Here is a 17496-nt window from a genome sequence, read left to right on the forward strand (position 1 = left end):
ATGAAAATAAAAATAAAATACCTAATAGTACACACTACCTGTACTGAATATCTACAGTGTGTCAGGCATGTTACATATATAATTCCCAATTCTCACAAGAGTCCTGGAGCCCAAGTTTTACTGTCCTCAGGTTAGAGGAGCTAAAATGGAAAGTCAGAAGCTACCCAAAATCCTGTGGTACTTGGGGGTGGAGCCAGATTTCAGAGGGAGGTGTCAGGGCCCAGGCTGAGTTCCATCCTGTCTCCACAAGTCCAAAGCCAGCCTGCCCTGCTCTGGAACCCCCTCCAGGTGCAATTATCGCGGCAAGGTTTCCTTTTCTGCTGTTGAAGTCATTCATCCTTTCTTCCTTTGCACACATTGCTTATAGGGGCATTGGGCATTGTTCATAACTTCTCCAGAGTGGAAACAACTCCAATGTCCACCAACAGGTGAATGGATAAACAAAAGTGGTGCCTCCATGCAATGAAATATAATTTAGTCATAAAAATGAACTCACACATGCTACAACATAGATGAACCTTGAAAACATTTTTGGACCTAAAATTTACATACCATGCAATCTGTTATGTTAAACATACAATGCAATAAATTTTAATATAGTCATTGGATTAGGCAACCATCACAATGATTAATTTTAAAGCATTTTATAACTCCCCCCAAAAATGTTATAGTATGCAGCTATCTACCCCCACCCCCAGCGCTAGTCACTCTACTTTCTGTCCCTGTGGATTTGCCTGTCCTCTGGACATTTCATTTAAATGAAATCATGAATTGTTTCCTTTGGTGACTGGCTTCTTTTGCTTAGCATAATGTTTTCAGGGTTCATCCCCAGCACCCCAAATGCTACCAGGCATTACTAAAAGGTCTCTAAGTGGGGATGGGGTAATGGTGAGATGAGTTAGAAGCAGGTTTAGGCAGACATGGTAAGGGGTGGAAGAAGGAGGAAGCATGGATGTGACAGTTGGAGATGGAATTACAAAATGTTTTGCAGTAAAACTGGATGTCAGAAAACAGGATGTTTTGAGACAAGGATGTTTTTCTTTTAAGTGCAAAATAAAATGTTGCAAAAGTCCAGGAACCAATCAGGGAGCAGCACAGATAGACAAAGTGTGGGCCTTTAGCAGGTATATGGGAGAGCAGGATGCTTTCATGGCAATCCATTTGGTCCCCTTCCCGAGGGGGGAGCCTGTGTTTGCCTGTAATAAACAGCTAACTTTCTGGAACTCTTCGTGCCTGCAGCTTCATTCTTTGATTCTCTGAGACATAACGCTGGGAAGAACTCCGGCTGGCTGGTCCCGGTATCAATGGGAGGTTGGGAAGGGTGGAAATGGAGAACTTCCCTTGGTTTAGAACCAGTGGATTAAAAGAATAAACTTGAGGTGGCAGGTTCTTGGCACCTGTGCTACTCACCCCTACCCTTTTCTCTGTCGCTTTATTCAGCTAAATCCCTAATAGTTCTGTGTCACTCTTTATGGTTTGAAGACAGAACTTGGGACGGGAGTGGCTGACCAAAGAGCTCTAAGCATCAGTCCTTACAGGACGTGTGGACACGCAAGGCTGCAGCCCAGGCCAAGGCAGAGCCCCTGAGGATGCCACTTTCAAGGCCAGAAATAAATTGAGATGACTTTCTTCGATGCATTTATTCACCCATTACCTCTGGCTCAAGGCCCTGCCACTTATAATTGCTAGCAATTTAGACAAATTTCTTAATCTCTCTATACCTGCTTTCTCATCTGTAACAGAGCAACATAATTGCCTGGCCTGACATGCAAGTGTCTGTCTAGTCTTTATCTTCCTCAGAAAACACAATGCAGCTGCCCCCCCCCCCATCCTGTCATAACTACCTTTATTTCACAGATAGTTTCAATTTTTGAGAGAACTAAGTGGGGTTATATAAATAACTGAATAAGGCAGTTTTAAAATGTCAATTATTGTACATTATTTAAGAACATTTCATAGTTATTGGTACCTGGTACCGTTATGCTACAATCTAGATCCTGGGACCCGTGTTTCTTGGAAACCATTTGTCTATAAATATAAATTCCATTAACCCTTTCCTAAACACATTAGATTGAAGTCACACATTTCTTAAATTTCATCTCGGACTCCTATTCTCTCCCTCAGTGGTGCAGCTGTGATTCCTGTGATGCGTTCCCACTTTCCAGTGTCTGACCTCTCTCTGCTCCAGGGCACCCTGTTAGAGTGAACTAGATAGCAGCTGTTGTCAATTTCACAACACAGAGTCCCTCTGGTCCGTCATGGAGCCCAGAGAAGGAAACTCACACTGTGTATCTTGACAATCCATGCCTTCGGAAATTAAGTTTCCACCTGTACTCTCAGTCCTATTTTTAATATCCCTGCATAAATCCACTGCTCTGGTGATGCCAGTGTGTTCAGTGTTCTCGATCAAATGCTCCGAATGGATTGCTGCTTCCATGCACAGCCAATGTAGCCTCCCAGCTCTCCACTATCCAGTTCCTCTCCTGTCCTCCAGGGCCTAGCGTTTGTCCTAGTGCTTCCTTTCACAAACCATAGAACCAGGAAGCGCGCACGCACACACACACATGCACACACACACACACACTCATTTTTTACTTTCTCTTGCTGTCACCTTGCATAGCAAAGGGTACAAGAAAAGTGCTGAAAGACGGAATGAGTAAGTTAATAAACCATGCAATGAATGAAGCAGATTTTCCCTGACCAAACCAGCATCTAAGCATCCTCCTTCAAAATTCTTATAGTAGCTGCTGTTTGATGTGCTAGTATATTCAGTTCATATTATGTGCTGCCTTACACTGTTCATGAATAGTTCACCTCTATAAGCCTTATCTCCCAAGGTGATTGCAGGTTCCTGGGGGTCAGCGTCCGAGCCAGGGCTTGGTGTTTGACCCCAGCATCCATAGGCACACTGTGCCTCTCCACGTGCTCAGTGATTGCCTGCATGTCAATTACACCAGCTGAATCCCGCTGCCCAGTGTCGCGACTGGAGCACTGGACATCACTCACAGGTGAACCTTCCTGAGCTGGGAAAGCCTGGTGGTCACTTGTCATGGTAACTTGAACCCTCAAAACCTGGTCAGCACAGAAGGGCCAAACAGCTGGGCTGCCATCCGCTGGAGTCAGACAGGAAAGGAGAAAGCCTGTGTTGGTGGCGAGGGTGACCTGAATGCTCAGTTCAAAGGTCTATGTGACAAAAATGTAGCTCAACTCAGAGATGGATAGTTCCCCGTCAACTTCAGGACAGAACCTTGACCAAAATGCGGCTACATCCTTTGTCTGCCCACCCTTGTCTCTGGCCCAGGAGTTCTCAGCCCTCTGTGGGACCTTACCCTTCTAGATCTCTTCCCATTTCTCTCCATTTGGAGAGCATCTGTCTGTTCTTCTCTGTTTGGCCAAATTCTGTTCAGTTTTGAAAACCAACCTGTGCCTTTCTCACCCCTAGGGATCCTTCCCTCTCTCACCCTTCCAGGAGCCTCTCCCCTGAGCTCCCATCCATACACACAGAGCTTTCAGAGGGCACGCCTCCATCCTCAGGTCTGAGTACAGCACCAGCACAACGTAGACACGGCAATAGCCTCCTGAATTAAATGGATACAAAGTGAATTATATGAGAAAATTGTGAAAGTAGGAACTATGGAAGATCACAGGAAGTGATAGCAGATTTGACTACTTGATTACTCTGCTGTACTAATAAAAATCTAAATCCTTCTGTTCTTTTCAGTAAGTGGTGAAGAACAAAGAGTAAGTTAAAAACAAACAAACAAACAAACAAAAACACCATTGTATTGGGGTCATTACTCAGACCCAAAAAGCTAAAGATGCCAAAGACAGCACTACCTTGGTAAACCTTCCCAGGCTTTGCCTGAGCTCTTGAAGCTGGACAGCTTGTGGAGACAGCCATAGCCTCATGGTTGCCTACTGTGTTACCCAGGCTAATGGGGTTTTCTCACCAACACTGTCTTAACTAAAGCATAGACACATTACTGACCACTGAATTGAAGCAGAGGATGGGGTTCACAAAGTCATCATTGCTTACCTGATGTGCAGATGGTGACTAGATACAAATGGCTCATATGAAAAAGGGCAATATTTGGGGATCAGCACTATTGACTGCAGGGCTTCAGACTAAAGCCATCTGGCCACTGGCATGAATCAGGGAGTACACTTCATTCTTGACGATGCAGCTCTCCCAGCACTGGGAACTCTGCTGGCCTTCCCCTAGTTAATGCTCCCTGGACTGTAGCTCATTCCTGGGTTTGACACATTCTGCAGCATGTAATTGTTGTAACATTAATGTTCGTTAAAGATCACTATTAATTCCCTTTTTCACTGCTACACATTTTATCTTCTAGAAAAGTTTTGGAGGTCAGTTCTATCAGTGAATTCCTTCAGACAATTGCTCACACATATGGTGAATAACTGTTGAACATCTGTAAGGTGTTCCACTAGGCCTTGGGCAGACAGTGGTTAGCAAGGCAGGCCGAGTTCCTGTCTCCATGGATCTGTGAAACCTGGTGGTGAGAGGAGCCTTGGGCAACCAACTATAAAAACGTGATTAATACCCATTGGCATGGGCTGAATTGTGCCCCTCCCCAAATGCACATGCTGATGTCCTAAAGCCTAAAGCCAAAGAATGTGCCTGTATTTGGAAACAGGACCTTTAAGAAGTAATTAAGGTAAAATGAGTCCATATAAGCAGAGTCATATCCAATATGCTCAGTGTCTTTGCAAGAAGAGGATATTTGGAAGCAAATGGGCTCAGAGGGAAGACCATGTGAAGGCACACAGATAAGATGGCCACCTGCAAGCCCTGAGGAGAAATCAACCCTAATGACACCTTGATTATGAAATCCTATGCTCAAGAACTGGGGGACAATAAATTTCTAAGCTGCAGTATTTTGTATGGCAGTCCTAGCAAACTAATGCACACAAATATACACATACTTAGATTCAATGCTACAAAGAAAAATACATAGAAGACTGGGTAACAGGGCATCTAGCCTGCTATTGGAAAGCTTCCTGAAAGAATAACAGTTGCTATAAATTCTAAAGGATAAGTGGGATCCTGTTGACCATAGCTGTAGAATGACTTATTTAATGTAAACATAAGAATCACCAAATAGATATTCTTTATCACTGCTGATTAAGGTTATTTTATTAGAATTACATCACCTCTTCAGCTAGAGAAAGAACAAGTCAGACACAGCAGTCTACTAAGTATAAAAAATTAACTACTGATTAGAATGGATTGGTTCTTTGTTATTTTCGGAAAGCCTTCTCGTTTTTACTATTCAAAGAACTAGAGCGATACTGAGAAATTATAATGTGTTTGAGGAAATATGATGAACACCATTGTTTGTTCCTTCTGAGTTGAGGCCTTTTCAATAAGCCACTAACTTGCCTCAACTAAAAACTTCCCATGGCAGCTGGTTAATCAATGGACCTTTGCTATTTGTTCTTTCTTTTGCCCAGGAATTCTGTGCCTGGCGATGGGCCTCACTTTCCTACAACCAGTAGTGTAGCTGCCCGGCATAGGTCCTGTCTGGAGGCTTCCTCTCCCAGCTCTGGGTCCCAATCCGTGGTGCTGAGACTCATCCCCAAATGCTGGGAATTCCTCTCTGTGATGGAAGCCCTCGTGACATGCGGGCACCATGCAGTGAGGCTGGAACGCTCTGAGTGGAATACTCTCTAATGAAAAACCAAGAGAGGTTTCTCTGCCATTTGATCTTGCCTCGCTTATTCTGCATCCTGCAGTGACATACACACATAAGAACTCTCATCTGTGAGAGAGCGTGTCCCACGTTCAAAGACCATTATCATGTCCCTGCCTTACTTTCTTTCCACATAAAGCAGCTCGAGTTCCTCTATTAATATAATTTGAACGCCTTACATTTTCTGATAACCTCTTCTCTGCCCTGACTCTCCAAAGAAACAAACCAGGTGGTCTCCTTTACCTTTGTAACATTTCCCAAGTTTCAATAATTCAGGTTGGTTTGGATAATACCAGACTCCATTCTAAGCATCATCGTAAGTGTCTTTAAAATGACAGCTATTCCCTTCATTATAAAATAGAACATGGTGCCTATTGATCAATGAACAGGTGTGGATTGAGAGACAGGGTCCCCTACACATGGTACCTCAGGAGAAGCAGTAAAGAGCTGAGATTTAAAAGGCTTATAGCAGGAAAACCAGATGCTGGTTCATTAACTGGAGGTTTGCCTGAATGGCTGCTCTGAGTTCTGAAGGGGGAAAGAGCAAGGCTCGTCATGCGGTGGGACTCCTTGCAGGCATCCTCTTGCTCCTGTGCATCCCCCAGGCTTTCATGTGGGGTTAGGGCGCAGGGATGACTGAGTGGGACATGTCCCACAATAGAGGCCAGAGGCTTTGGAAGCAGACAGCCTCCTCCTTGTGGCTGTGTCACCGAGTTCCCTTTCGTGCTTAGGTGATGTTCTTCCCATAGAATCAACATCGAGTCTTTAAAAAGGTCTTTAGAAAGTATGGGGTGTGGAGTGTGTGTGTGTGCACAGGTGTGTTGACATGTAGATATGTATGGTGTACTTTATAACAGTATACAGCAGCCTGAGCTAAATGAGACCACAAGTCTGCCAGACAAGTTCTCCCTCTGTGTCAATTCTCCTTATAAAAGGATCTGGAAATGAGAGTACCACCAAGTAATGGAACTGTTTTGGGGAAAATTCAGCTTTTGATCCTAAATAGCCTATTGTACATTTGTCTATAAGTCTTTCCTCTAAAGCAGAATGTTTTTACATTTGAATCTTTCAAACAACTGACAATATAAAAACATAAAGATGGATGTAGTGTAAAGACCATGGGCCTGGGAATCCTGAGGGAAGGCCTGAGGGTGAACCCATCATGGCCACTGTAAGTGCATTCTGATTCTCAGTTTGTGCCTGTGCTTATAGGCGAACTAAGACCTGCTTCCCAATGTTAGGAGAGGGTTTTGTTACTAGCTGGCAGCACTGGCTTGGGGTCTGGCCTCAGGAGACCCATGGCATTGTCGATTATACTCCCACATCACCTCTGGAGCCTTTCTCCTCCTGCACAGTGTCAGGTGCTCAAGAAATAAGATTACAAAAATAGAAGATAAGGAAAAGCAAGGGAGACATTGTGATGTCATCCTTCACTGTTTGAGACATCTTCCCCAAGAGCAACGGCGCTCAGTTCCCTTCTATTTAAAGGATGCATTCAGCTTGCACACCTCTCCCTGGACACCATGCAGAAAGCCCCAGATAACCCAGAGCCCATGCCCTAGCACACCTCTCCCTGGACACCATGCAGAAAGCCCCAGATAACCCGGAGCCCATGCCCTAGCAGAGCTCTGGAACAGGCATGGCTGGGCGAGGCTCTGGGTCCTGCCTGTCCCCAAGGTCACCTGCTCATTGTGACCGAGGCACTGGGGCACTGGGACGCTCCCCACACAAACCTGGAGAAGCTGGTCCCTGTCCAGTTGAGAAAGTGTGTGATTTTCCATTTCCTATGACGGACCATGTGCCAAGGGTAGCCCATGGTTCTCCAAAACTACTGGGACAATGGTCATTGCTCTCCAGTTTCTTATGGGGATTTTTGTCTCTTATAGAGTCAACATTATATCAAGGGCCTGGGAAAAAGTCTCCTCAAGCTTGTAAGGCAGAAGAAAGCTGTGTCCCTTTGTTTGTATTTTGTTTTTTCTCCCCTATGTAGACAAATGCCAGCAGACACAAAACCTCACTCCATTTCAAAAAATAAAAAAATAAAGAAGCTAAATTTTTCCAAAATGGAGAGAAGAATCAAGCTTCTAAGACACACCTGAGGAACTCAGCACATTTTAAAGCCCCCTTTTACTCCTTCTTAAGAGAGCTCTGAAATAACGGATTGTTTCCCCTCTGTGCCAGTGCCTGGCGGCTGCGACCAGCCACTCTCTCCCCCAGAAACAGCCTCCATGATTGTGTGTGCCTAGTAAGCCCGGCCAGCTCGGTGCTTCTGAGCGAGGGGCCGCCAGGGCTTGCACTCTATTAAAACTGCATTTTTGACCCAAGGCTGACAAGTCTCTGCACTCAAACATCTTGCCGATTGGATAGAAATTGCTCAGTGCCAGTTTGTCTTTCTACTTCAAATAAGGATAATTGAGGTTTGTCTTTTATAACTGTGTACACAAAAATATTATGTTTCTAACTTATTCATTCATCACCATTACAGGGAATCTTATAAATTTCATAAAAGTTCGGTGACTGACACATTCGAGTAGCTTTTATGACTCTACTAGAGAACTGGTGCACAAAGTTCATACATGGTGGAGGGTGTCCCTCAGCCCCGCCTGCACCCTCTCCAATCTGGGACCCCTCAAGGGATGTTCAACTGCCTGTTTAGACCCGATCCCACTGTGATCCGGTCTAAACTGGTAGTCAGAAATCCCTCTCACAATCCAGGACTGCTGGCTCCTAACTGCTTGCCTGCTTGCCTTCCTGATTGCCCTTAATCACTTCGGCCTGTCAGCCTGATCACCCCCTAACCACTTCCATGCCAGCCTGATTAATGTTTAACTGCTCCCCTGCCAGTCTGTTTGCCCCTAATTTCTCTCCTCTGCCAGCCCCTAACTCACCCCTATTGCCCTCCCCTGCATAATGGATTCCCTCCAACTGCCCTCCCTTGCAGTCCTGGTCCCTCCCAACTGCCCTCCCCTGCTGGCCATCTTGTGGTTGCCCTCTTGTGACAACATGGGGGCAGGGTCTTTGACCACATGGGGGCAGCCATCTTGTGTGTTGGAGTGATGGTCAATCTGCATATTACTCTTTTATTAGATAGGATGGAGACAGACCTTTTCTAGCTGTAGGTCATGAGTCAGTGTGGGAAGGAAAACATGGCTCAGTAGTTTCCTGGCAGTGTGCTCTGGATTATAGAAATCACAGATGTGTGATGTAGGGATTTGGTTTATCTTCTGTTTCAAGTGGACTCTCAGAGGGTCCCCACGGACTCTGGCTTCTACCCACCCTGCACATTCTCATGGCTTAGGCAAGGGCTAGGCTTACTGACTTGGTTCTCATGAACAGAACAAGGCAAAGTGCTGGGAGGCCACTTCCAGAAATGGGCTCCAGGGAGACCAGGCTCTGTCCTGGTTCCCCTCCCCAGCCTGCAACTCCCTCCCTTTGGGTAAGAGTCCTGTCAGCATGAGGCACCCGCTACCGAGGCCAAGTGGATGGAGGAGTGTGCACATGACCTTCCGAGCCTGCCCACAGCACAGGTGTGAACATGGAAGCTGACCCACCCCCAGTGGAACCTTGAGATGACTGTGCCCTTCAGCCAAGCTCACCAGCCAAGTAGCCTGTAGGCCTGACTCATAGACACTGAGGCACGATGCTCACAACCACTGAACCTTGCTGTGAGTTGTCATGCAGCTATAGGTAACCAACATTCTGTCACTCATGTGTAAGACATTAAGAAGTTTACTGGCGGCTGAAGAATAGTAAGGAGAAGAGGTGACTTTTAAAAAAATCCTCATCTGAGGATATTTCCCTCCATTAATTTTCAGAGAGTAGAAGGCAGGGAGGGAGAGAGAGAGAGAGACATCGACCAGACAATCTATTGGTTGTCTCCTTATCAAACCTGCAACCAAGGTATGTGCTCTTGCCGGGAATCGAACCTGCAATGCTCTATTCACCGAGACAAACTGGCTAGGGTGAGAGATGCCCTTTGAACCTGTCTGATTCCCAGACTCAGGCAGCACTGTGATCCCCAGGGGTTGGAGGGGTCTTTTTGTTCTCTTGTTGGTGTCTGAGACATCCTTTCCAATTTAACTTAAATTTCTCTATTCGGATAACAAAACTCACAGTCTAGTGTGGAAAGGGAATCATTTAAATTAAATAAAAATGCAATGTCAACAATCCTGGGTGAACGTTGGCCCAGGGTACATGGGGGAAGGGATCTGAATCACACTGTGTATCCAGGGATGGTGATAAAGGGATACTGACCGGACAGCATGTCTCAGCCCTGACTCCAAGCCAGGCAAGTAATCTGACCTCCATAAGTATCGGCCAACTAAGTTGGCAACTCTTATGGCAAATCAGAGATGCCAATGAGGCAACAGATGGAGAAGGTGTTTTGCTGAAGAAATGGGCTCCCCATTGCTATCCTTAGCATCGGTACCATGTCCTGCAGACAGCGAGCACTCTCAGATGCCAATTTTAAGTCTTGAGGACAATTTTAAGTCTTACCACAGCCAGATGCCATCTGTAGCAGCTCTTCCTTAATAACTTAAAGATGTATATTTAGAAATATTTTTTAAAACTCACTAACTTTTATTTGAAATAGAATTAGGTGGCTGAGCACGTCCACAGTGGTGGGCAAATAGGGAAGCTACAGAATGAGGTCACAGATTCAGGAGGAGACGGATGCCTCGCTGGTTGCCATGTGAGCTGGGACGTTGTTTAGCCTGCAGCCTCTGGGACCCTTGGTTCCGTGGTCTGTAAAGTGAAAGCAATGGCTTTCCTGAGTGACCAGGGTGACGATTCCATGGCACAGAGCCTGCCACCCTGGCTGTGGAGACCAGCTAAGTGCTGGGTGAATGGTCTCCACCTGCTCAGCGGTGCCAGAGAGGACTCTCATTCTTGCTTCCCAGATGGATGCACTGAGGGACGGCAGGGCAGGCCCAGCTCCAGTTGCTGCCCTGGGGCAGACTGAGAGCCACTGTGAGCAAGGATCAGCCCCCCCTGGAACTGGAATCTGACGCTTTGTTCAGAACCTCACACATCTGTTGACTTGGCTGAATCAGAAACGGCCGAGGTAGCAGGAGAAGGTACCTGTGAGGATCTCTGCTGCCAGCCCTGTCGTTTTCTGGATCAGGAGCCTCAGGACCCCGGCCTCCAAGCTCAGCAGCAGGGCCCCCGCGCCCTCTGACAGCTCGGTGGACAGGAGCAGCCCCTCCTCATTCCACGTCCGAAACTGGAAGCCCACAGAGAGCCCGTCGATGTTGGGGGTGCCAGGCAGCAGCAGGTAACTGCCGCTCGAGTTAACGAAAGTGATGGGCACGATGTGGGGTTCGGAGCAGGAGAAAGTGACATTGCCCTAAAAAACAATAAAAAACAAACATATAAAAGCTTTTTTTAAATTTATTTATTCTGCAACCTGACAGCTGATACACACCACCTGGAGCTGACCTTCATTCCAGGATCAGTCCAGAGTCAGCCACAGACTTTAAAGGAGAATGCGTCAGCTTTGTACATATACAACCACAAGACTGTTGCCATTCCTATGTCAGGGTCCCGGAGCTGCCTGCAAAGGAGGCATCCTGGACCTGGGGGCTGGGGATGGCAAGCACCACTGTGTTTAGAAAACCAGATATAAGAGTAATAACACCCATTCACTGGACACATGTACACTGTGAGTCAATCATGTGCTTAGCACAGGGATCACTTTAAAAGAGATATACCTAAAAAACTGATACAGCTCTGACCGACTGGGCTCAATGGATAGAGTGTCGGCCTTTGGACTCAAGGGTCCCAAGTTCGCTTCTGGTCAAGGGCATGTACTTTGGTTGTGGGCACATTCTAGGAGAAGATGTGTGCAGGAGGCAGCTGATCAATGTTTGTCTCTCATAGATATTACTAGCTCTCTCTCACTCTCTCTCTCTCTCTCTGTAAAAATAAATAAGATTTTTTAAAAAAAAAAAAAAAAGAAAAACTGATACAATGTGGAATGCACTAAAGGAGAGATAGACACTGGCTCCTGGGGATGGTTAGGAGAACTCAGGGCACAGGCGAAGTTTTCACCAGAAAAGTGGTGCTTCCTGGAGGAAGCGGGCAGGAGGGTGGGGTGTGCCCTCCAGCCTTTGCAGCAAAATGCACATGGGTGTGCATAGCTTAGAGAAACTGCAAATTGGCATTCCAGGGAACTACAGGGAACTTGACATTTCTAAACATTACTTGGGGCAGAGAGGGTCAGGGACATGAGGCAGTGTTGAAAAGCCCTTTTGTGCTTGCTAATGGTAACATCAAACTCAGAGGCAGCTGAGTGCCTTGGGCCAGACTTTTAATTCATTAAGAATGTTTGTGGAGATGCGGGCAGCGGAGGATGGAATGCTCAGTGTGCATCCACTGGAACCGGAACGAAGAGGAAGACGACTGTCTTCTGCACAAGTGAGAACTGGTCTTCGCTGTCTGCAGTGACCAGAGTGGGCTTCTGAGCAGGACGTTACAGGAAAAAGGAACGTGCCCAACTGAGCCACCTGCAGGACTCGCTTCTACTAGACGGATGAGGAGGGAGCAGGGTGCCTTCTAAATTGTGAAGAGGTGTTACATTATGCAAACCATTTGGAATTTTTATCTCAAGCTCCACAGCCAACCATATGCTGTTTTCAATCTCTATAATTAATCAATTAGACACAAACTAATCCCTATGACAATGCAGCAAACTTATCCAGGAACATGTAATGCAAGTATGTCAAACTCACAGCCCAAGGGCCATGTGCCTCGTTTATGTGACCCCTTTAGCTGTTGAGTTTGACATGCCTTGTGTAATGCAATATTTTCACCTAAATACTCATAGATGCACCAAGTTTCAGGCAAATCCTTCCTGCCAAGGCCTGATGGTCAGTGCCACTTATGCAAGAGGCAGGTGTTTCTGCAAGGAGAGCACCTGGCGTGGCCAGCTGCTGAGTGTCAGGTAGGGCTTAGACACTAGTGCACATCTGAGTTCCAGAGCACATGAACGGGTCAGTGCCAAACACTGCAGAATTGGGGAAAGCCTCCGTCCATCCAAGCATGCTCATGCTTGTCTTCTATTTCTGAAGCCACCGGCAGTCTCCACACAGACTTCTACCATGTCTGTTTCTGGGGTTCACTCCGCAAGCAGCCTGCCATGAGTAAGTCCTTGCATTAATCACTGGCTGTCATGGCTTAGATGTTTTCTTCTCGGGAGGTTTGGTCCCCATAAGGTAATTAATGAGTCAAAGGGTAAAGCTCTGCTATTCATCAAACACCTGCTGTGCCTGCAGGAGGCTGAGCACTTCCACCCAGACCCCTCGCTTCTGCACCATAACCTCCCGTGGGTTGAAAGAATGCACAAACTGGATTGCAAAAGGGAAGCAATTGCACAAAAGCCCCCTCAGCAGATGTGATCTGAGGAGGCTGCTGTAGTGTCCACCTCTGACACCTCCCTCTTGCATGCTGGGTCCCACTATTCAAAAATCTACCACTTGCTCATGGCATTTCATTGTTGTTTCAATGTGCTTTCATTTGATTTCTGGTGAGTTTCCACTCAAGAAGGAAACTACCACCACTGTGAGCAGATTTCTGGATGTGGGCTCTCTTCCGGAAGAATCAAAATCACCAATGCCGCTCTGGAGGTCAGGAGAGGCAGGGACCTTCTTCTCCTTTTCCTTCCTGAGGTCAGTTCCACCTGTTCTCATGACAGACTGGCCAGAGCAAAGCTGCACCCCCAGGTTAAGGCTGTGCAGAGGGAATGGTTGGCCAGCAGTGGTAGGCTGTAGGTAGAAGCTTGAGAGTTTGTAGCGATGTCCCTCCTCTTCCCTGTGGGGCTGGGGACTTTTCTCTTACCCCGTTAGTTCTCCCGGCTCATCCTATAACGCAAAGCAGACTAACAGCAGCCCTGGCCAGGTGGCTTGGTTGGTTGGATGTTGACCCATACACCAAAAGGTTGTAGGTCTGATTCCTTGTAAGAGCACAAACCTAGGTTGTGGGTTGGATGACAGGAGGGGTGGAAGGCAACTGATTGATGTCTCTCTCTTTTCCTCTTTCTCTCTTGCTAGAAGTCAATAAAACCATATCCTCGGGTGAAGATTATAAAACACACACACACAAAACATTGAAATTCTAACAGGAGAAAATCAAATTTATAGTGCATGTGCACTCAGGGATTCATATCAACATGAAAATTCTAAAACCAGTGATGCCAAATATGGAATAAATGTCACTTTGGACAGAGGGGAAAGCAGGGAATGGGTTTAGACTTCGAAGAGGAAATAGGCAATTCGTAGGTAACTGAGTAAGTGGCAAACACATTCTTGCTAGACCACTCAGAAACAGTGGGACAAAGGAAAACCTGGGGGAGAGACTGGCCTGGACACACTCTGTCCACCGCAGTCCATCTGCATGCACTCAAGTGTATCAGCTGAGGTGAGTACAACACCCTGCCCCCACCCCGAGCCATGCAGGTCTTTCTTATCTGAGTCCCTTTAAGAAAGAAGGGGAGAGTGAAGAAAACCAAACAAACATACTCTTTTTTCGTGCCTGGGGATTCACTTTATTTCAGCTTGAAATACTGGGTGTACCCGGTATTTCCGGGGACACTCATTTGGGACCCTGCATCATAAGGGTATAAAATACAATGTTTAGCTCAATCCTAGCCATTTTCTGAGTGTCCTCCAGATCAGCAGCCATGGAAGAGGGGTCTTCGGACACTCTGGGTCTGGGAGCTGAGATGCTCCCCTTACGTGATCAGCTCCCTCACATCTGACAAGGCCTGGGAGCTCCCTGTCTCAGACGCACTCTGTCCCAGTGAATGTCTAAGGGACACCAAGCTCTTGTTCAACACGCAAGGGTGCTCAACAGTTTATGAGGGACACGCATGTGACACTCAAGTGTCCCTGGTTAGATTCTGGTGGCAAGGACTCCATTGTATTAAGTTGTTCTCCCTGGTGAAGGGGAGGCTGTGTGGTAATCAACGCCTGAAGAGGCATTGGGGTATGTACTCGGTACTTAGATAGCTACCCTTCAGAGTATGCCCTGCTGTCCCCGCCATCATGCCACAAATGCCCAAAACTCTGTTTTGAGAGCACCCCCTAATGTGTTCTTCAAGGCAGGGTCCTAGGGTGAGAGAGGGGGAGAAGTGGAGTGGATGGGAAAGGCCTTCTGACCAATTCGACTCTGCTCTTCTGGAATGTGAGTGATTCCAGCTCAGTCTTCCCGGAGTCACTTCTAGAGACTTGGTTTTCTGTTTGCAACCTGAGGCTGTTGAATGAGTGGTTCTAAGGTTCGCATGCCCTCCCTCATTCTTTGGGTATCTGATATGGAACACTCATATCCTTGTCACCTGTGTTCTCTCTGAATCACTTTTATTGTTGTCATGAGAATTGTAACTAAGCATCTGCATTTTATGTATTTTTAAAAATATATTTTATTGATATTTTACAGAGAGAAAGGGAAAGGGTTAGAAACATTGATGAGAGAGAAACATCAATCAGCCACCTCCTGCACACTCCCCACAGGGGATGTGCCTGCAACCAAGGTACATGCCCTTGACCAGAATCAAACCTGGGACCCTTCAGTCCGCAGGCCGATGTTTTATCCACTGAGCCAAAATGGTTTCTGCCAAGCATCTACATTTTAAAAGAACTTGTTTTATAATAGTTGAGAGCATAAGGAAGGAAATTAGGCCTTCCCCTACCAATAACCTTTATACTAGTAACTGAAGGGAATAGAGCAAGAGGTTCTATAAATAATGATATAAAGTAGTAAGTAAACAGAAGATAATCCTGTTCTATAGTTTTAAAAACAAAGCCTAATTTTTAAAGTCAGGGTATAAGAACCAAACCATTGGATACTTCTCCTTCTCTCCCCCTTTCAGAAAAAGTATAAAAAATATAGTGAGAATGCCAGGTCAATGCTAAACCACAGTAGGGATTGAAGTCACTAAAATTTTCTTGAAGAGGGTAAAATGAGAGACGTTATATGTAAGGCCCTTGACTAGGAACTGGTCCAAGGGCTGAGCCAATGGGAATTGTGAAAAAGCAATGAGCAAAGGCAGGTTCTGATCAGCACGTTCCCTCAAACACATCCACGACAGATTTCCATCAAACCCGAACTTTGTCAAATGTTGACAGAAATCTAATAAAACCCTTCCCTGGTGGAGGGAGCTCCTCCAAAGGGAGCTGTTACAGTTAAATGGGCAAGGGGGATGTAACAGAGAGAACTCCTCATTGATCAAGTCCTTGCATGAATCAGATGAGCTGTTAGAAATGGAGCTTACTGGCACAGAGGGGCCAACTTTAGAGATGCTGTTCTGCCTATGGACATAGGGCAGGAAACATCTGCATGGTTGGAATGTGAGCGCATGATGGATGGAACAGACTGAAATGTACTAAACAGTGAGCTAATGGTCTCCATTTTTGTCAAACGTTTCTAAGCATGGACTCCATTATCTCTTGCTCATGGGCCATGGGGGATGTTAGCTAGGTCTTAGCACAGAAGAAAATGCTATAATTGACTAGACCGGAATGAGGAACCTGCAGCAGTGAGAAGAATGACATTCCCAGATGGCATTATTTGTGTTCCAAGATTAAACACAAGTTCAGATGAAGTTTACTGTACCCACATTTCTCATTGTATCTCTTTGTTAGGGATCCACTGCCTTTTTAGATTTCTACTTACTTGCTGGTCTCCTGTTGGCTGCACAGACCATAGGCTAACAGGGCCGACACTGATGATTTGCTGATAGGTATTTTCATTCGTGGGCACTTTCCTCCAGTCAAGCTTTGGACAGTGATGACAACCACCATCTTTCTCTAGTCATCTTGGTTTGTCAAATACAATCCTTTATATTCATCTCACTACTCAAAGATACTTACTGCCGGTGATAGCAATAAAGCCACTTAGCTATTTTGTGAAAGGCACCATAAAGTTATCCTCAGCTCTGCTCTAAATGATAATCTGAAAATAGAGGCACTACAGACAAGAAGCCTGTGAGGAGAATACAAGGTCAATGGCTCTGGAAGTGCAGTGGAACTTACATGGTTGGGCTGTGCAGTCTCAGACATGGGGATGGCTCCCAGGAGCTATATCAGTGTTGGGGCTCTGCAGCCTTGGTCTCACTACAGTCACATACATGGTTTGTTATACCTGCTGCTCTGGTCATTGTTCCCCTGTATGCCCATCAGGCAAAAACCCTCCGTGTGCTTCTGATGTGTGTGTGGAAGGTGGGTTTTGCATCAGCTGGAAGGTTACCTACCAGTAGGTCAGAGATCCATCTGACCAGTCTAGGGCCCAGGATCTTTAGCCCAAGAGTCTCACAGCTAGGTATGCTCCAATAGAAAAAGAGGAGGGCACTTGAAGAGAGAACCATTCTGCTGTAAAAGGACCTGAGGTCATAGGTAGTTAGGAAAGAGTGAAGAAGTAAAATAAATTCACTATAGTCAAGATGGCAAATTACCAAAATCAAATAGATTGATGCTGAGGATACAATTTTAGTCTTCTTTTAACTAACTTGAGAAGTTAAGCTTTTGAAATTTTCAAAATTTAGAACATATATATATATATATATATATATATATATATATTCTCCAGATAACACCTTAATTACCCCTGAAGGACTTAGCAAAAATGTTTGCATGTACTGTCCACCTGTCATGTATTCTTAGACCATATTGACATCTGTGATCCAGACCACAGGTCATCTGGAGGATCACCATCTCAGACCAATCCAGAGGCTAAGAATGCTGCCTGATTCTTCTCAAGAATATATTGTTCATTCTAAGAACCCTCACTGTTT

The 17496-nt window shown here is 45.9% G+C and overlaps 1 protein-coding gene across 1 annotated transcript in view; it reads right to left on the bottom strand.

Annotated features, from left to right (window-relative positions):
• The window catches only part of CNTNAP5 (contactin associated protein family member 5), a 777625-nt gene that overhangs the window by 349303 nt on the left and 410826 nt on the right, over window positions 1-17496 (bottom strand). The window contains exon 8 of the mRNA XM_036421736.2: window positions 10794-11058. Coding sequence (XP_036277629.1) covers window positions 10794-11058 — 265 coding nt within the window. The remainder of the gene's footprint in view (window positions 1-10793; window positions 11059-17496) is intronic.

The sequence above is a fragment of the Pipistrellus kuhlii genome, unplaced genomic scaffold, assembly GCF_014108245.1.
Source record: "Pipistrellus kuhlii isolate mPipKuh1 unplaced genomic scaffold, mPipKuh1.p scaffold_m20_p_7, whole genome shotgun sequence".
NCBI lineage: Eukaryota > Metazoa > Chordata > Mammalia > Chiroptera > Vespertilionidae > Pipistrellus > Pipistrellus kuhlii.